Source organism: Hoplias malabaricus, chromosome Y (assembly GCF_029633855.1).
Source record: "Hoplias malabaricus isolate fHopMal1 chromosome Y, fHopMal1.hap1, whole genome shotgun sequence".
In the NCBI taxonomy this organism is placed as follows: domain Eukaryota; kingdom Metazoa; phylum Chordata; class Actinopteri; order Characiformes; family Erythrinidae; genus Hoplias; species Hoplias malabaricus.
In genome coordinates this window covers 17,931,730-17,952,616 of record NC_089820.1, presented here as the reverse complement: position 1 = coordinate 17,952,616, position 20,887 = coordinate 17,931,730, and the positions used below count along the sequence as shown (strand labels likewise).

Sequence of the window (20,887 nt, the reverse complement as noted above, 5' to 3'; positions counted from 1 at the left end):
TAACCTAACGGCCAAGTTCAAACGCACACACCCCAAAAACCAACAAACATTTTCCATTCTCTCAGTTCCGCTGACCATACAGGAGAACTTTGTAATTCTACATTTACAGACAGCAGATCACCTGTGGCTCTGCATGCTTTGTTAGTCCCCTTTCACCCTGGTGGTTATCCAGAAAGGGGGGCTTATCAGTTTAGCGAGATAAACACAATGTCAAGACTGTCCAATAGGAACAGAGCTGAGGTAGATTCCTATTGAACAGTCTTCAACTTTGGGCAGCTGGCTACCTGAGAAAAGTTGCTTGGTGGAGTAGTCCCCATGTTCTTGTTCATGTACAAAGCAGGTATGATGATATGCAGAGCAACAAATGGACAATACTCTCTTTAAATTTAGAACTACAAACTGTACTTGTATGGTACATGCAGCTTATAAAATTGAAAGTGCGTGTAGAATATTCCTTTACTTATTCAGTTTTTCATTCATCCATTCATATGGCAGTCGCGCGTGCGCGCTCTCCCATTTGTCATAGTAACACCGCGTCTTAGTTACACAACGAGAGAAACCCAAGAACTTTGAAAGGCTGAGTTACAAATGGCTCACTGCTCCCTACCTAGGCTACGGTCACTGCACTCTATGTTACATTACAGGTAATAAAATGACGGCTTATAACGTACCACATGTCGAATGAAAACCCTTTTATGTTCAGCCATAAGCTGCACGAATCTTCAGTATACTTAGTAAACTATTTTGAATGAGAGTTATGGTATCCTGACCTAGTGTACTAGCTAAGGAGTAGAGAGTCGTTTGAAATTCAGCCCCCGCGGCTAAAGCCCTGTCAAAAATTTCTTTCTTCAGTGTTTTTGAAAGGTATAAATATACCGTATAAATATTCAGTGGTCTTTCATACTCATTCACTAGTCTGTTTATGTCGAGATGAATTACAGCAGATCAACTTTAATTTTTAACTGGCAAGTATTGCAAGTACGTTACTAATATATTAGTTCTAAATGATAATGTCTTTATTTTCACACAGGCACAAGCACAGAGAGGCTGAACCCAAAGATTATGATATCACAGCATGTACAGATGGACAGAAGAAATTACACAAGTCTACATACAAATATTTTGGGACGTGTATTGATGCTGTAAGTGCAGCACAGCTACAGAGGCCATACGTATACCACGTATAAAAGGTTTAGAAATCATTCATTTCTGTGGTATATTGAGTCAGTGCCAATTTTTCAGGACTGGAGCACAACAGCTGAAACACAGATGTCTCAGTATGTCTTAAAGAAGGACTATGAGACCAAAGAGACTCCCAAATCTATGGTGCATGCTGGTTTAATCCAGACCTTGGTGTTTGACAGGTAAATAATTTTTATTCAGATTTTTTCCAGATTATAAAATAATTAAAATTCATTTTATTTCCTTTTATGTTCTTTTTTATTTTAAAAGGTTTTAGAATATCACCAAATGTTTCATCTTACAAATGTAATTTCCAGAAAAGTCAGGACATTGTGTAAAATGCAATAAAAACATTCATCTGTGATTTGTCCATACTCTTGAAGCAATGCACAAAATACAATAAGACTTTGTGTGTGTGTGTGTGTGTGTGTGTGTGTGTGTGTGTGTGTGTGTGTGTGTGAATATTAAAAGTATGAAAGGAGCATTCACCAAAAGATCAGAATTTGTAAACAAAAAATATTCTGACACACTTAACTATGAGAAACTTAATGAGAGAAATGTCAGGCTAAACACATTGCAAAATTAACAGTGCAAAATTATAGATAAAGTATATAAATATATATATATATATATATATATATATATATATATATATATATATATATATATATATATATATATATATATATATATATAAAGTGTGTGTTCTTATTTTAATGTTTTCTTTTATGTATTTATTTATTTTGCAGAGATGCAGAAATAACTGGATGCCAATCCATTCTACCCCGCCATCCACCAGGGCATAATGAAATGTAAGTAGAATTCCAAGCCTTGCTGTTATGTACATATGCAAGACATCTACTGAGGCACTTTATTTTATTTTGATATGTGGTTTCTATGATAGAGGGTATTCCACTAGTCGAGCTTTCCAATTTAGCTGGATATATAAAGCCCAGTGTGAATTGTCCAATAGGGCGATCTCCTAACTCTTCTTTTATTGGTAAAGCTTGACTTGACTTAGCTATATCTGGTTAAGTCAAATTCTTAGAGATGTGGGCACAGGTTTTTTGTATTAAATTATTTTAATTTAATTTAATTTTTATATATTTTAATAATTATCATTTTAGAAAATAATTTTAAATGCTCAATTTTCTCAGTCTGACTGTATGTTAAAAATAAATTGGTCTCCTAAGGTAGCTTTCACATAGCAAATAGACCTTAGTAAAAATCCTGCTTTGTGGAATACCCACCTATTTATTAACAACAGACGACAAGGCTGTTGCTACTGTGGAGTCCAGTAGAGGGTGATGCTCAGCAGAGCTCAGAAAAATTAGGTGCTTGAACACTTACAAGAAGAATAGCAAGAAATTCTTGTTCTGCGTCGGCGTATAGCATATGTCCACTTAAATAATATAGGTTGTAATAAACCATTAATACATTCTGTTGCATTATGTGACAAACCAAATTAAACAACATTTTTAAAAATTGTTATTCCTCATGCCTCTTCCACCCGTTTTAAAATGCAGGGCAAGTGCTACAGATTTCTACAAGGTCACTAAATAGGAAAAATATGGAAAAATTGAGGTGAAGCCGAAGCTTTTCCTCTGTTTGGTTTACAACAGCCCTGCTTCTAATGCATTTATCCTACTGATTCTTGCTGGGAAGTGCACAGATTTTAAGTGTTCACACCAGGCATTTCCTGGTTTGCTTGGTCCCCTAGTCACATAAGAGATCACAAGAGGTCATGCTCACAAACTGAACTCCAGTGGAGATGCATTGTAATAACAAAAAGGCAGCTTTTGGCTTGTGATCTGGGTAAAGAGAATTAGTCATAATACTGAAAAAGAGAATTTAATCTCACACTTAAATTGATGAATATTGTTAGCATAGGCCCCAATCTGGGTTTCAGTTTTAATATGCATCTAAATTATGCTGACTATTAGGAGATCTGCTAATATAAAACTTAGATTCAGTACAGATTGCCTTACAAGACTGAGCTTACATAAGATTTACTCGAGAATCTAATGCTTATTGTATAAATTTGATTACAGGGAATTGTGTACTACATATGCACAAGATTACCTTCCCCTACGTTTTACAATCAAGGACACAGTGAGTACATGAAATTATATGTGTTTATTATTGAGAGGTTTCTTTTATTTAGACTTAATATCAGCTTTCAAGGGGATAATATCCACATTTTGGCAAAAGCATAGTTTCCAAAAAGCGTATTAATGTTAAGATCATAGAGAGTGCTCTGTGTGAGGCTTGTTGTACCATTTAACAATCATTTTGATAAGGGATATGTAAAACCTTGAGAAATATAATTAGCCATTTAATTTACCCCAAATGAGATTTGTGTTTCTTTAGTCATATTTGTACTGTTTATCTTTTCTTTTTTATTGCTAACTGCTGCCATATGAGTAATATGGTCTGTAATTCTCACAGTAGCAGAGTTTCTTCAGCAGGCAGCTTACCTCTGAGCCCTGAAGGACTACATGCGCTTCATGTTAAAGCTTGCTTCCACAAAGTCACTCTTCATTTTGAAAAGGAAATAAAGATACACAGAACTGTACAAAGTTGCTCAGGAGTGTTATTTGTTTAGGGTCCAAGAATTTCATGGGCAGTCAAGTTTTACAAGGACCCTCTAAAATTGCATCTTTTGTAATCAATCCCATATCAAAAGGACTCGAACATGTACTGTAATTGTCACATCTTGGCACTTTCTTGTTTATTTTCCCCTTCCATGTGGCTCTGTCTTTGTTGTTTTTCCTATCTCCGCCCTCGCTCCACCTTGTTTCCGCCTCCTTGTCATTGTCTTTCGTTATCGGTGTCAGGTGTTTCTTATTAGTTCGTATATTTAAGTCATCTTCCCTCACTTCCTGGTATCGGTCATTTTGTTTTCGTTGTCGTTTGTTGTGTTTTCGTCCTCGCTCTTACCCGTCTCCCTTGCCTGTTTCCTGCCCGAGTCCTCTAGTGTCGTTTCCTTCTTTCTCCCTGTAAAGCCGTGCCGTTATTATAGTATTTGTTTCTTGTTTCTCATTTCTGGTTTCTCGTTTGCTCTCTTACTCCTTTCATGACCCTCTAGTTCGTTTGTGTTTTGTAGTGTTTGTATCTCTAGCTTGCCCTGTCTCCTGCTCTTCCCTATGTTTATTAGTCATGCTATTTCGTGTTTCTTGTCAAGTTGGTTTGTTGTGTTTTCTCTTTATTAAATCATCTGTGTTGTAGCGAGTGTGTCCGCCTCCCGTAAATCTACTCCTCACGTCCCCTGCATGACAGAATGACCGATCAGTATAAGGACACAGCTAGCACGGACTACCCGTTTAAAAGAGGTGTTATTCGCAGAACTCCATTCCGCACAGGCCCCAAAGATCCGATGGAGGAGGCTTTAAGGGCGGCCTCGGAGTGGAGTCAACGGCTCCAGAACATGCCCGGCGCGGATAATTATCTTCGTCATAAGGACTCGTTTCAGGAATCGAGTAGTTGCTCCAGCGGGAATCGACGGATCCGGAGGAGAAAGCGGGCTGGAGTCTCCCCTTCGCTGGAGGATTATCCCCTCAGGTCCGGGGAAATTCTTGGGGGGGCTGTTAGCCTCCTACCTCAGGATGACGGAGGTGAGGCTAACAGGGGCGCACCTCTGGGGGAATCCCTCAAGAGTGCGCCCATCGGTGCCTCTAAACCCGATAAATCCTCAACTCGTGCTCGGCGAGCAGCACAAGCACCTGCCTCGCTGGACGTCTCAGTTCCAGTCTCCGAGATCACGGCGCCAACGGCTGCTCCAGTCTCCGTAAGCGCGGCTCCTCCAGCCGCTCCTGTCTTCGTGAGTGCAGCGCCCGCCTCTCCTGTTTCCAAAAACGGTGCTGCAGTCCCTTCTGCCGTCCAGGAGAAGCTGGCAAGCCTCATGGCAGATCTGGAAGCTCTTAAGAGAGCGGCGTCTCCTGCCGTTTCTGTTCCTATGAGAGCGGCGCCTACGGCCGCTCCTGTTCCTGGAAGAGCAGCACCTACGGCCGCGCCTGTCTTCGTAAGCGCGGCGCCAACGGACGCTTCTGTCTCCCTGAGCGCGGCGCCTACGGCCACGCCTATCTCCCTGAGCGCGGCGCCTCCGGCCGCGCCTGTTTTCGTGAGCTCGGCGCCTCCGGCCGCGCCTGTCTCCGTGGACGACGTCGCAGATCCTTCTCCCTCCGTAAACGTCGTCGCACATCCTCCTGCCTCCGTGAACGTCATCGCACATCCTTCTGCCTCCGTGTACGACGTCGCAGATTCCTCTGCCTCCGTGGACGTTGTCGCAGATTCCTCTGCCTCAGTGGACGACGTCGCAGATTCCTCTGCCTCCGTGGACGACGTCGCAGATTCCTCTGCCTCCGTGGACGACGTTGCAGATTCCTCTGCCTCCGTGGATGACGTCGTAGATTCCTCTGCCTCCGTGAACGTCGTCGCACATCCTTCTGCCTCCGTGGACGACGTCGCAGATCCTTCTGCCTCCGTGGACGTCGTCGCAGATCCTTCTGCCTCCATGGACGACGTCGCACATCCCTCTGCCTCCGTGGACGTCGTCGCAGATCCCTCTGCCTCCCTGGACGTCGTCGCAGATCCCTCTGCCTCCGTGGACGTCGTCGCACATCCCTCTGCCTCCGTGAACGTCATCGCACATCCCTCTGCCTCCGTGAACGTCGTCGCACATCCCTCTGCCTCCGTGAACGTCGTCGCACATCCCTCTGCCTCCGTGAATGTCGTCGCACATCCCTCTGCCTCCGTGGATGTCGTCGCAGTTCCGCCTGTCTCCGTGGACGTCGTCGCAGTTCCGCCTGCCTCCGTGGACGTCGTCGCAGTTCCGCCTGCCTCCGTGGACGTCGCCGCAGGTTCCCCTGTCTCCGTGGACGTCGCCGCAGGACCTCCTGTCTCCATGAGTGCGGCTCCCTCAGCCACTCCTACTCATGTGACTTTGGCTTCGGCCGCTTTTGAGCCTGAGACTGTGACTACGGCCGTTTCTGCCCCTGAGACTGTGGCTACGGCCGTTTCTGCCCCTGAGACTGTGGCTACGGCCGTTTCTGCTCCTGAGACTGTGGCTACGGCCGTTTCTGCACCCGAGACTGGGACTACGGCCGCTCCCGGTCTAACCCGTAGGACGGCCCCAAGGACTTCGGGGCCGATCCCCAGAACTGTGCCCAGGCTGGCTTCTCGGACTTCTCCACAGACACATGCCAGTCCTGGGTACCAACCACCTATTGTCTTTGTTCCTGTATCTGTTCCTGTCCTGATTCCTGTATCTCTTTTTGTCCCTGTACCTGTGTCTGTTTTTGTTTCTATTTCGGTCCCTGTCACCGTGTTCGTCTCTATCCCTGTAAAAGTCCTGGTCCCAGTTCCCTTGCCTCAAGTCCAGCCTATGTTCCAGTCCAGTGTCTGTCCCTCTATTTCCAGAATATTCCAGTCCCCTGTTAGTCCTGTCCGGTCTCATGTTCAGTCACAGTTTAAACCCTCTGTCCAGACCCATGTCCAGTTCCCAGTCCCGTCACGTGTATCTGCTCCTTTCCAGTCTCAGTTTCCGTTTAGTGTTCAATCAAATGTCCAGTCTATCTTTCAGTCCCCTGTCTCTACTCCTGTCTTCTCTCATTCCCCATCTGTTCTTTCTAGTTCTGTCCGATGTCCTGTCCTATCATAAGTCTTCTAGTTTCGTTTTTTGTCTTGTTCTTCTGGCCCCCTCCTGCGCCAGCTCCTGGAGAGTCTATTTTTTTGCGCTCCGGGAGTTGCGCGTCTTGGGGGGGGCGTCTGTCACATCTTGGCACTTTCTTGTTTATTTTCCCCTTCCATGTGGCTCTGTCTTTGTTGTTTTTCCTATCTCCGCCCTCGCTCCACCTTGTTTCCGCCTCCTTGTCATTGTCTTTCGTTATCTGTGTCAGGTGTTTCTTATTAGTTCGTATATTTAAGTCATCTTCCCTCACTTCCTGGTATCGGTCATTTTGTTTTCGTTGTCGTTTGTTGTGTTTTCGTCCTCGCTCTTACCCGTCTCTCTTGCCTGTTTCCTGCCCGAGTCCTCTAGTGTCGTTTCCTTCTTTCTCCCTGTAAAGCCGTGCCGTTATTATAGTGTTTGTTTCTTGTTTCTCGTTTCTGGTTTCTCGTTCGCTCTCTTACTCCTTTCATGACCCTCTAGTTCGTTTGTGTTTTGTAGTGTTTGTATCTCTAGCTTGCCCTGTCTCCTGCTCTACCCTATGTTTATTAGTCATGCTATTTCGTGTTTCTTGTCAAGTTCGTTTGTTGTGTTTTCTCTTTATTAAATCATCTGTGTTGTAGCGAGTGTGTCCGCCTCCCGTAAATCTACTCCTCACGTCCCCTGCGTGACAGTAATAGTATTGTAATAGTTGACACGGGTGATATGTACATACAAATACAAATGTGTATTTGTAGGTGAGCATGAAATTCATCAAGCTTTGGTTTTCTTTTGGCAATGATATTTTTCATTGTTGTGCTGTTGTGCTGTCAGTCTCACATCACCACATCTTTGTGGAGAAATGTGAACTATTTTCATGGCAACAGTTGCTCACTAGCAGCTCAACATAATGTAATATTTCAGTGAGTCAAAGGGGTATCCTAGTTAATATGAAAACATTTAGTAGCCAGTGGAATACATAAATAAAACAAATATGATTAACATAAAAATTGATTTGTGCTTAAATGGTGTGTACATAACCATATTCCTTAACCTCATACTGGCATTTAATGTTCTCAAACTGTTGTGCCTCTGGCTCCTGTTTGTAGATGCCAGTAAAGACTGTTCAGGACCAGATGGTTGATTTCAGAAGACGTCAGTCTCACTTCACTGATGTGGCAGACCACCGGCGCTGGGGGCGTAATGCATGGCAGGACGTGCACGAGCCTCAGCCAGGGGTCAGAGGAGTCATGAAGCCATTGTATAGTGATGTCATTTCTGGATAACTTTAGGCGTATTATCCTTTTTTGTTTGCTTTCTCCTTTCAGATGTAGCTGTGTAGTATTTGCTGTATATATTTGGACATTGTTTTCATGGTTGTTGCTATTAATATTAATACAATTGTATGGAAAAAGTTTGTTACTGGTCAAATGACACATTATTTTGATTTTCAAAGTCAAAATAAATGTACATCACGTACCACTCCAGACACCAACTCAAGCCACCCCATTCATTCATTCATTATCTGTAACCGCTTATCCAATTCAGGGTCGCGGTGGGTCCAGAGCCTACCTGGAATCATTGGGCGTAAGGCGGGAATACACCCTGGAGGGGGCGCCAGTCCTTCACAGGGCAACACACACAGTCACACATTCACTCACACACACGGACACATTGGAGTCGCCAATCCACCTTCCAACGTGTGTTTTTGGACTGTGGGAGGAAACCGGAGCACCCGGAGGAAACCAACGCGGACACGGGGAGAACTCACCAACTCCTCACAGACAGTCACCTGGACCGGGAATCGAACCTGGAGCTGTTTGACTGCGACACTACCTGCTGCGCCACCGTGCCGCCCCATGCCACACCAATTAAACTCAAATGTATTAAATGGAGTTACAAATCGTGAACACCTCTACAGAGAGTTCTGTTCTTCTGCTCCACAGCCAAATGTCTAGGCCTTTTACCCCTCTTACTGAAAAAAGCATTTAGCACGGTAGCAACAGGGCAATAGGTTCATGTGCAGCTGTATCAGAGCAACCCACTTTAAAGTATCTTAAAGTAGCTGAGTTCACTAATTTAAGTTTCTAGGAGGTTCTTCAGACTTATGGACATATAGGGTTCAACCCACACACATCACAGGCCAAGTGACTGCTGTAATTTATTCACTGTCCCTTTGGGAACTGACCTGTACATCAGCCAGATAAATCAATCCCCCAGTTTGCTCTCTAAAGAGGCTCCAACTTCCCTGCTTTACTGTTCCACCTGTTCCATCCATTATCCTCCATTCATTTAGGGAGTCTCATGTTCTGCATACACACAAATTTTGAGCTTCTCTCTCCATTTACAGAGAAGCTTTAACTTCCATCAGCACAGATTGGAACTACATTGAATGGGAAAACCTATACTGCTTTATGGATATCATCTGAGCATGAGTTTCTTGATGCATAACTGTTGCTACCAGGGCCATTGGGTAGTTTCTCTCCTAGAGACAGTGACATCATTTTCCTCTGACAGTTTATGGCTTTCCTTTTTTAAGAGAAGGTCCCATGCCATCACAGTGGAGACAACCGCAACAGCCTGACTGACAATTATTCACCCACATAAAGCAAGTGGTTGTGTATTTTTGGAACAAAGAATCTGGCCTGTGCATTGCTCAGCGCAAACGTTTCAAGCTGACTTCCATTTATACATTACAAAATATTCTATTAAAAATAACCTCTTAAATGAGCAATCCTGAGCAAAAGCTCACAGAAGTTGTTTAGAGTTTAGGCACCAGTTAGTATTGTTGAAATATGCTTCAGGCAATTTTAAAAGAAGCTGGTGCACTCATAGCGTTGGTGCTGATTTATGTTCCAAACTCAGAAGTAATTCGTTTTAACTTGACCATTCTTCAGTCTTTCCTATTTATTTAGAATTAAATAGGCTCAGTGTTTGTTACTGTGTCTTTAAAACAGGGTTTATGTAACAGCACTGTTCTGATTGGCTGCCCAGTGTTGTGCCTCATTCAAGAAGCAGCCTGGACAGAACCATTCATTATAATTTCAATATGAATGGGCAAAACTGCTGTAGGATATTCTCCTCTAGGCAAGTTGAGCTGTTCAATGAAGTTGTATTAGTGTCTGTTTGAAAAATAAAGCAGTGGCTTCTTTCACATGTCTCAGAAAGTGGGCAAACCGTTTGTTTTGTAAGGGCCAGGGAGTGTAATCCGGTCTGTACAAGTTCTTGTCCATCTGTTTCTCTGCACTTATACATTCTTCTTTTCCGTTATTGTTCATTTCTGCTGTGCTCCTTAAAGTGGGCTTTCGTTCTGAGCATAAACATACCACTTTTCCAAACTAGAGACATTCTGTCACTCAATTGGGAACTGATGGCAAGAAGCTGAGACAGAGTGTGGAAATATAAAGCACTGTTCATTTCCTGTACTTCTTCAATGACTGCAATGAACTAGAATGTCTTTTCATCTAGTGAGAACATATCTGAGAAAGTTATTACTAAGACACCACTCCTTAGAAACAAGATGAACTTAGCATTTTGGGGCAAGTGCATAAAGATTTAAGGCTTCAGTAACTAGGATACTGTATGATTATGGCCTTTCCTGCATCGTTACTATTGGAATGTTAAATAACATAATTAACGTAAAAACATCAATGTAAAACATTATTTTTCTTCTTGGACAACAATACACAGGTAGACATCAGCTTATTTGTAACCTATGAACCCTTCTGGAACTGTTGCAATGGTTACACAAAAAGGGGAAATTCACTTACGAATGTATACATTTCTGTATAATTCATTCATTTTAATGTAAATAAACTCATTCAGAGTGGTTTAATATAAAATGATTCATGTAATTTCTTTACAGTGATGGTAAAAGGCACCAAGGTTGTGATGTAGCCAAGACCATTCAATCTACAGGGTCTTTGATAAATTATCAAAGTGTGTCATAATGATAACACAGGAAAGTACAATTTCAATTGGAGCCTATGCCTTAGAACCTCCTGCATTCATACTTCCAAGATGAAGGTTTTTTTTTCAATAACATGTTTTAGGCCAAAATCTAATCAGAAAACCTTCTCATATTCTGGGAATTTACTTTATGACATTATATGTTTCGGACATCTGGTTCCTATCAATGCTGCTGTGAGCAGTTCTGACTAAGTGTCTCTATAACACATAAAACCAATGGATGACATGGTTCACAACATAATGGTTCAATTTTTGAGACATTCTGGGACATCTGTGGAATTCCCCTTTTACATTTAGATAAATGGTGCGGACTGAGGCAGGTCACAGCGCAGTTCTTAGCTGGGTATAAACAGTGTCTGGAAACTATAGGACTTGGCAGTCTGTAATGCATAGATGTTAATGTTAGGGTTAGTGTTGAGCAAAAACAGTTCAGAAGCTCATATGTTGCAATGGTCAGTGTAATATGGTGGGTAACGTGCTGACTCGGCATGGCAGACCAGGGTTCAAATCAGTGCTCGGGTGAGCACACTACAGTACACCAGTAAGAGTCCTTGGGCACAGTTGTAAATAGCTCTAGGGAGCAGCATCTGCCTTATACTGTAAAGATACATTATGTCCTCTATATATCGCATAGCCCTAGAATAACCAAATAATGCTAAATTAAACACGACCTGCACTTATTTCTTAGGCAACACAACAAATCCACTAGGTTTAGTTCATTTTTCTACATCATCAGCACTCTCTCAACTACACAATAATTTTGTTGATAATTAATCAACTTAATTCACTATGACATTTTTTCCGATAATTTTTATATGGAAAGATTTTGTCTTGGAAAAGATGAATTTTAATGTGTCTTGATGTTCCACGGGTGTCTAAAATTCATCATGTCTGAGGATATATCTGTCAAGTGATATCATGATTTGCTTTTGGCTTTCAGGATATGTTCTAACAGCTTGAAAGGCTGGCCTTCTTGTATCAACATTCCTCTGATTATTGTTATTATTAGGCCTAAGGTGATTAATTGTTACATGAAATTAGTGCTTTACTTTAGTGCACAATCTACATCAAAAACTATTCCAAGTCTTAATCATAGCAAAAAAATAATTTTGACAAATGGACAAATATAGATCATTCAAAATGACTGAGAATAAAATCTTCCTTCCATTTACATATATTGAAACCTTTTTTTTCATATCAAAAATTAATTTGACTTTTTTGGGGAACATTTGTTCAAACAATGACAGTGTGTCACTATAATATTTGATTTAGATGTAATATCAGACAGGGTCCCCATCCCGTTTATGTTCACATTCCCGATATGTGAAATACTTTGATACCATGCCCAGAGACAAACTGCTGTAGATCCAAAGGACAAATTGGTGCATAATAAAACATAGATATTTCCATGAAAAAGATTTTGAAGACCCTCTGCAAGATGTGAACAAAATTGAATGTGCTTTTTATAGCAATGAAATCTCCTTGTGTCCATAGTAACCAGATAGCTGGGAAGTTGATGAGAGACAGCTGGAGTGCATAAAGCTGACTATCATTTCTCTGTATCCTCAAAACTATCCTCAGTGATCCGCAACTTTGGCTTCATTTGTGGTTTTTGTTCTTCAGTTCATATCCTGAATTGACCTGACTTCACAGATAATGTACTAAATTGTACTTTGGAGTATGATATAACCCAGAGGTGCGGATTCATGCCCAAACTAGTTTGTGTGCTCTGTCATTGCGCCCGATATATTCATATATTTAATTTTTCAGTACTTTTGCTGCATGTCACTCAATGATGATAAATTCTTAAAGTTTTGGGACTTGTTTTTCATGCATTATTAAACCTAGTCTAGATCAATTTGCAGTGGAAATTCTAAATCACAATAGGAACATTTTTAGCATATAACTAGGCTTAATTTGGGTCTGGGTAACTGACCCATGAATTCTTAAAATCTTGAGGCCATACAGTACACTCTTAAAAAAGGTGCTTGGTGTGTTGTCCATGTGGGTTTCCTCCAGGGGCTATGGTTTAAACTTGGTTCATATGTTGTCTGAGCTTACTGAAATCCATCCATCCATTATCTGCAACCGCTTATCCAATTTAGGGTCGCGGGGGGTCCAGAGCCTACCTGGAATCATCGGGCGAAAGGCGGGAATACACCCTGGAGGGGACGCCAGTCCTTCACAGGGAAACACAGACACACACACACACTCACACCTATGGACACTTTCGAGTCGCCAATCCACCTGCAACGTGTGTTTTTGGACTGTGGGAGGAAACCGGAGCACCCGGAGGAAACCCACGCGGACACGGGGAGAACACACCAACTCCTCACAGACAGTCACCCGGAGCGGGAATCGAACCCACAACCTCCAGGTTCCTGGAGCTGTGTGACTGCGACACTGTATGGCTAAATGATAGTTTTTATCTTGTCCGTTACATTTTTTCCGGTCACATAAAACCAATGTTTAGACATGATACTCTTTAACAGAATGATAGAATGACAAAATGAAAAAGCACTGTAATCCTAAGCCAAGGACTGTAGACTCAAGTCCAATTTGGGTGTCAGAATAGCAGTGGATACTGGATAGTTACTGGATCTAAATCATTCTCTGCTACTTACATTTCTGTGTCATTTCCTTTGAATCAATCAAGTCTGTACTATTTTAAAGTATGACCACACTTATAAAGGTTTATAAATGGTTTCATTTCTGTTCATTACATGGTTGTTAATTAGGTTGTAAACACCATAAAGTTCATTAATAATAATTTATAACACAGAGATATAAAGAAAAGTGACCTACCTTTTTTATTAAATGCTGCAAGTGTCAGAGGGTGGCAAAGTGGTACAGCAGGTAGTGTCGCAGTCACACAGCTCCAGGGACCCAGGTTGTGGATTCAAGTCTCGTTCCGGGTCTGTGAGGAGGTGGTGTGTTGTCCTTGTGGGTTTCCTCTGGGTGCACGTTGGTAGGTCAACTACAAAGTGTCCCTAGGTGTGAGTGAATGTGTGAGTGTGTGTTGCTCTGTGAAAGACTGGCGGCCCCTTCAGGATGTATTCCTGCCTTGCTCCCAGTGATTCTCCGGACCCACTGCTGCCTAAAGAGGCCTTTTAATTAGTCGTTAATTGATTAAACTTGTTTGTTAAATGGTTCAATGTATTAACAAATGCTGAAGCTGACAGGTTTAATGTTGACTAATGGAGAAGACAAAGTAAGATGGATCCAGCACCTCTGTGTTTGCATTCATTACTTAATTGTCTGTAACTGTTATCCAGTTCAGGGTTGTGGTGTACCTGGAAAGTCACTGGGTGCAAGACGCCCAGGATGGGGCACCAGGCCATCACACAGCATCACTCATACACATACTCACAGCTATGGGGACTTTTACATGAACATTCCACCTACTAACATGTGTTACTTGGACTGTGTAAGGAAACTAGAGCACCCAGAGGAAACCCATACAGAACGCATCAAATTCCTCGCAGAGAATGACCAAAGGTGCAGCTCAAACCCATGACCCAATGAACCAGGAGCTGTGTGACAGCCACATTATCCGTTGGACCACTGAGAAATATCCTGTGTAACCCACCACCACTCAGTCAGTGTATATCAAGGTAGGTTTATAGCACACACACACCTTTGGCTTTCTTTCAAAAAGATGAATCTACTCAAGTCAGACTATCATGCTACATGCTTTAATAACCAAATCCCCTTCTTAATCCAGAATTGTCCATTCTGCATCTCACAGTGAGGTCACCACAGGCCAGATCTGCGAGGCTTGTTATTATGCAGCAGGTCTACACACATTACAGCCATGCCTAGTGCTGGGTGGACCGCCCTGCCCACAACCCCCTGGCACACTGCTGTGAAGTGCTGCCAGCTAGAGCAGATAAAAAAGAGAAGAGGGACATCTGCTCAAGATTTCAACTTTCACTTATAAATAATACAGTGACACACTCTCCATCTCCTTTCATTTTTATAATGACACCTCATCTGGGTTTTTCCTGATTCTGACATTATCCAAAGCACCAAGTAAAACCACTTTAAAACTACTTTAAATGTTTTCCAAGACCACAACAAGTGTACTGTGGTGTGTTGTGGTGGATCAAGTACATAAATACATTTTCATGTCCATTTATTCTTCATACAAGACTTCAGATAACAGTCCATGTTTATCATTTTCTTATTCTTCTCTTCTTAATGTGTCATAGGAGATAGATTTGGACAGCAGGAAGAATATGTCTCTTAAACATTCCATTATATGCCTCAGCATCTGTGGAAATTAACACATATGCCTTTCACCTATGCTGTGGGCACTGAATCATCTCCTACTGTGACAAATGTTGGCTTTGTATCATTTTGCTGACAACAATGTGGATGGTGCCTGATGTCTTTGGCACGGACAATTCAATGTCTGCTTTTCCTGAAAACAAGCAGAAACATGGACTTAGCTCACCCCTGAGAATTTGGTGGTGTTTCTACATAGGCTTTCTCCTTGGATAATGAAGATTCGGGTTGCTTGATGCCCATGTAGGTGCATTCAGGGCCCATGGTTTCTCATGCAATGCCGTCTGAGGGCTCAAAGGTCACGGACATACAACAGTGGGTTTTGAACTCTGTCTACATGGACTGATATTTCTCTTGAGTTCATTAATCTTTCACAGTATTATATAAAGTAAAATATGGTAAAAGATATACATTCTTTGCAGTCTTTGCAGAGTATTGAAAAATATTTTTTGAACTGTTTGAAAAATCTCTCACAAAGTTTAACATAATATTGTAAGCAACGACACCTCATTCAAGAACGTTTATATTCATTGGTTAGTGGACTAACTTGTAAACTTGTAAAAAATTGTCAACTACTTTCAAGTGTGTTGCAGGCATCCACCGCTTATCCGGGTCCGGGTCGCGGGGGAAGCACTCGGAGCAAAGAAAGTGTGTTGCAGGGATGAGAGTATAAATAGTTTAATGTATACAAAATATAGTCAAGTAATCTGTGAAAACACTGAAAATTTCAAGAGATTAACAGATCACAGCATTATACAACAATCCCAACTTTTCTGGGTAAAGGTTTTCTACAGAGAAACTGACTGGTCTGAGGCAAATAGAAAAATGTTTTCTCAGATTCATTATGAACACTTGGTCTAAGAAATGATCTAGGAAAGTAAGAAGCAGGGAGTTTGCTTTTTCTTGGAGATGTAAATTTGTAATAGTACAAGTATTTAACGTCATTAAATATCATTAATACTTCAGATACCATCCAAAATAATATATCAGTTAAGTATTCTCCATTTTTGTGCCTAAGATCTTCACAAAAATGTTTTTCAGTCCTAGCCAGTGACACCAAGATTCATTATAAATATTCCAAAGGTTCCACATGTTTCTAGTAATTACGACTTACGTAACTCAGACACAAAAACAGTGTGCTATAGCAGTAAAAATGATGAAGGGGGTATTTTCTAACCAATCAGTAAGCTTTAGCCACTAGCAAGTTATGAGAGCTTACTCTTGGGCTGTAGAGGAGCAATTTCTTCATATCCTGTTTGATGTGACTTAATAGATGTGAGGCTTGGGGCTGGGCTTCTGCACTATCCGTCATCCACCAATCCCTCCATCCCAGCTCTCACAGCCCCAAGGCATCCAAACTAAACACATGCTAACTGCAGGGCTAAACTCCTCACCGAGAACTGCTTAAGAGAGAGCTTACTGACAGGGGAAATTTACAGAACACCATCCAAACATAGCCTGCACATGGCAGAGAGAGAGAGAGAGAGAGAGAGAGCATGACACATGTTTTTATTTGACTACACATCAACACTATTTGTAATAAATGAGACCCAGTTACTTCTTTCTGTCTGTGTACACTGTGTTTTCTAGAGTAGCTATGGAACCATGTCAATGTCCTTTAGTCATCTGTACAACTGTGATTCTGTTTACTGTATTGGATTATTAAAGCAGTTTAGGTTTTTCAGTATATTTCATAATTTGCTAATATCTAAGGAGGTTGATCAGCTGTATGTGGTTTTATGTATCAAATACAACAATAGTTTTTAGCTACACCCTGATACTAATACAGTGACAGGTTATGATCTAGTGCAATATAATATACGTCATATCCCTTGTAGAAATCTATTTATGAATTAGAGTGTCAATAACATTGACCTAAAGGCCACATATAGTGGACATTTTCAGTGGATAGTAATTGTCTTAATTATGGGTGAATTATAAATGGATGGAGGGATTTTACTGATTGTTTCTATGTGTAATGTGTAATGTGTGAAAGTAAGTGGTGTGCTTTATGTATTGCAGTGTCTCAGAAAATCATTTCTGTCATGATATTATGGAGGGCGGCACGGTGGCGCAGCAGGTAGTGTCGCAATCACACAGCTCCAGGGGCTCCAGGGGTTCGATTCCCGCTCCGGGTGACTGTCTGTGAGGATTTGGTGTGTTCTCCCCGTCTCCGCGTGGGTTTCCTCCGGGTGCTCCAGTTTCCTCCCACAGTCCAAAAACACACGTTGGTAGGTGGATTGGCGACTCATAGGTGTGAGTTTGTGAGTGAATGTGTCTGGGTTGCCCTGGCGCCCCCTCAAGGGTGTATTCCCACCTTGCACCCAATGATTCCAGGTCGGCTCTGGACACACCGCGACCCTGAATTGGATAAGGGTTACAGATAATGAATGATATTATGGAAAACTAATTTTTCCTTAATTTGCATTTCACCTTAAAGACACAGTAGCAAAAATAAAATGTTTAGTTCTGACATGGTCTAACATTGAACACATATTAATGTATGATATAGACCATTTAATATTTTGTAAATCAGCATGTCTAATACTTCACCTAATGTTTCCACAAAATGTTCCATGATCACAGCTTCACACCAGCTGCACATGTACACTCAAAGGCCTAAAAGCTATATGAGCATAAAGCTTGTCACCAATGGGATAGATGCTCAAGGCACTCTGAGGCATAACATCTGTGCCCCACTGTCTACAGAAATCTAAAGCAGAACAATACAATCACACATCTTACTCAGAGGGAAATTACACTGACACATCTATGATACATCCATAAAACGGCACGCTCTCCCTCTTGGGGGCTTTTACTGAGATCATTTAATTGGGAAAAATAGAAAAAAAATGAAACGTTTTCCTCACAACTGAGGTTTGTTTTTATCTTCATATTCCAATGATCTAAGTAATTTATGAGATGAAAGGAGGTTTCTCACTGTGGTGGCCATTTCAATCCAGGCAGAAAGAGAATTTGACCATAAAAAAATGCATTTTAGTGGTTTCAATGTGGTGGATGAGTCATGGAAACTATCTGCTGAAGCACAGAAAGGAAACTACCCTGATTTACACATTCTAATCTGACACAGTAAATCAGTTACCCCCCTGCAATCTGCAAACTGAAATGGAAAGAAGCTCTGTGGGATGATGGATTCAATCTCCAATATCAACATCAAAACAGGTGCGCATGTCTGACCAGGGAGACAAAGACTCAATTGATCTTGGACTGGTGCAGCCGTAGCTGCTCTAAATTAAGCAGAAAATGACATACAATCATGCAGACATTTTTCAGAGCTACTGTTAGTTGTAAATTTGAACTACAAATGTAATATCATAATTTTTTTCATAATTGAAAAAACTACAAATTTAAATATTGTAGATCAAGACAAGCTGTTGCATAAACAGTCCAAGATTCCTGAAAATTATGTGCTATTTTTAGAAGCATTTGATATGCCAACTGCCAACTTAAGAGTTAATTATTGGTTCTGTTGATTTATTCTCTCTTGATACTACATTGAGAAATCCAAGAATAAATATGGACCTCCAAAGAAATAGGCTCCTCTTTGAAAGACATTTTTAAACAACAGTGACATAAGACACAATTCAAGTATTAGAGCAGATTTAATTTTTGTTCAAAACACTTCAACAGTCAGAAAGCTGTCAATGATCCTAAGCATTTCTCTAAAGTTGTGACAAATATATGGGAGTGACAGTTGCCATTCAATCTAAATAATATAGAACCTTTGTGGGCTGAGCTGAGAAAGTGAGTTCAAGCAAAGAGGCCTTGAGTTGACTACAGTATATTTCTTCTGTCAGTAGGAGTGGTTTCAAATTCAATCATTTTAATAGCCACCAAATACAAAGTGTATGTAAACTTGTAAAATTCTAAAGCTAAATTGGAGCAGCCTGGTGGCCAATCTTCATTAATTGTACATTGCACCAGTAAGACCATGTGCATCCAATAGTTCAAACATTGTGTCCTGAAGGCGGTGCCGTGTATCAGGACGACAATGCACCAATACACACAGTAAGACTGGTGAAAGATTGGTTTGATGAACATGAAAGTGAAGTTGAACATCTCCCATGGCCTGCACAGTCACCAGATCTAAATATTATTGAGCCACTTTGGGGTGTTTTGGAGGAGCTAGTCAGGAAACGTTTTCCTCCACCAGCATCACGTAGTGACCTGGCCACTATCCTGCAAGAAGAATGGCTTAAAATCCCTCTGACCACTGTGCAGGACTTGTATATGTCATTCCCAAGATGAACTGACGCTGTATTGGCCGCAAAAGGAGGCCCTACACCATAAAAATAAATCATTGTGGTCTAAAACCAGGTGTTTCAGTTTTATTGTCCACCCTCTGTATATATATGTATATATGTATTGCATAGCCGCGAAGAGTAAAAGACAAATAATTTTTTGTTATGGGAACACACCAAAGCTCAGAATTACTGTGGCACAACTTTCCAATGAGACTCTTGTGAACATTTCTGCCCACATTTGGACAAATTAACTCACCAAAACTTTCTGAGGTAAATGCCCACACAACCTTGACCACATTTACTGGGAATGTTTTGGAGCAACACTCCAAATTCCCATCACCTAGCTCTGAAGGTCCTGAGGCCATGAGCTCTTCACATCAACATGGTTTGTTTAAAGCCTGTCTTCACTGGACCCACCGATATGTTTACATTCTGGAAGAATGGCCTAGCTCACTTAAGCAAAATCCATTAATAATGCAACACTTTTACACTTGAAAGCAAACAGGGCCTGTGGAATGTGGGTGTTTTTAGACAGAACCTCACGCACTTCAGTTAAATAAGAAACACATATTCACTTTAATTTTGAGAGAACCATAATGTTGCAAGGAGATTCTTCTTCACACTTGGACATTTTATTTAAAAAATACTATAGGGAACCAAAGGTGGTTAATGTATGCCACTGCTCCATCTTTTCCTTCATTTTTTTAAAGGTTAGTAAACTTTTATATGGGTCCATGGGATAACAATTTTCTCCCTGAAGGTACAAGTAGGAAGGAAAGGATGTTGTTATGGTTTATGTGCTGTTTATGTGGAGTTAACAATAGAGGTTTAGGCAAGAGATAAAAAACATTTCCTGTTAGCTCATGTAACATATCTGAAACATGCTAACTGTTGGATTTTTGCACAAGGCCACTTAAGGAAGCATCTCCTGCGGTTGTTCCCCAAGACCCTGCCAACTGGGAGCTTTAACGCCCTGTAAAAACCAAATGCTGTGGTTTGTTCCATGATCTCATCAGAAATTTTACTGACTTGTAAGTAAATGAAAGCAGTTAGGACTTAAAGCATTTTGATTCCAATGACACAGATTTAACAAAGAGAAAAAAAAACAATCAAATAACCAGCAGAAAGAGAGAACAGCTCCTGGAAACTGACAAAGCAGAGCTAGAGACATTATATTTAAATAATTCTTGTTTGATTACATCATTATTTCCAGTTCTAAATATAATTCAAGCACATCACATGGTTGTTCGCAAGATGTGTTTAGGACCGATATTATGCTATAATTGAAATCCGGTGTTGAGTCACCTTTGAAATACTTTTATATTAAATTTTAATGATATATTTTTAGGCGGCACGGTGGCGCAGCAGGTAGTGTCGCAATCACACAGCTCCAGGGACCTGGAGGTTGTGGGTTCAATTCCTGCTGCGGGTGACTGTCTTTGAGGAGTTTGGTGTGTTCTCCCTGTGTCCGCGTGGGTTTCCTCTGGGTGCTCCGGTTTCCTTCCACCGTCCAAAAACACACGTTGGTAGGTGGATTGAC

The 20,887-nt window shown here is 41.3% G+C and overlaps 1 protein-coding gene across 1 annotated transcript; it reads left to right on the top strand.

Annotated features, from left to right (window-relative positions):
- The first annotated feature begins 547 nt into the window (after positions 1 to 547).
- Positions 548 to 8,305, top strand: LOC136677676 (cilia- and flagella-associated protein 95-like). The gene is made up of 6 exons (XM_066655271.1): positions 548 to 644; positions 1,031 to 1,142; positions 1,243 to 1,364; positions 1,932 to 1,994; positions 3,234 to 3,294; positions 7,936 to 8,305. The coding sequence occupies exons 1-6, from the start codon at positions 589 to 591 to the stop codon at positions 8,110 to 8,112; spliced, it is 591 nt and encodes a 196-aa protein (XP_066511368.1). The 5' UTR covers positions 548 to 588; the 3' UTR covers positions 8,113 to 8,305.
- Positions 8,306 to 20,887: the final 12,582 nt, after the last annotated feature.

Coding starts and splice junctions, on each gene's coding strand:
- LOC136677676 (XM_066655271.1), top strand. CDS start 589: ATGGCTCACTGCTCCCTACCTAGGCTACGGTCACTGCACTCTATGTTA. Junction 1,365..1,931: donor CAGACCTTGGTGTTTGACAG/GTAAATAATTTT, acceptor TTTATTTTGCAG/AGATGCAGAAATAACTGGAT. Junction 3,295..7,935: donor GTTTTACAATCAAGGACACA/GTGAGTACATGA, acceptor TCCTGTTTGTAG/ATGCCAGTAAAGACTGTTCA.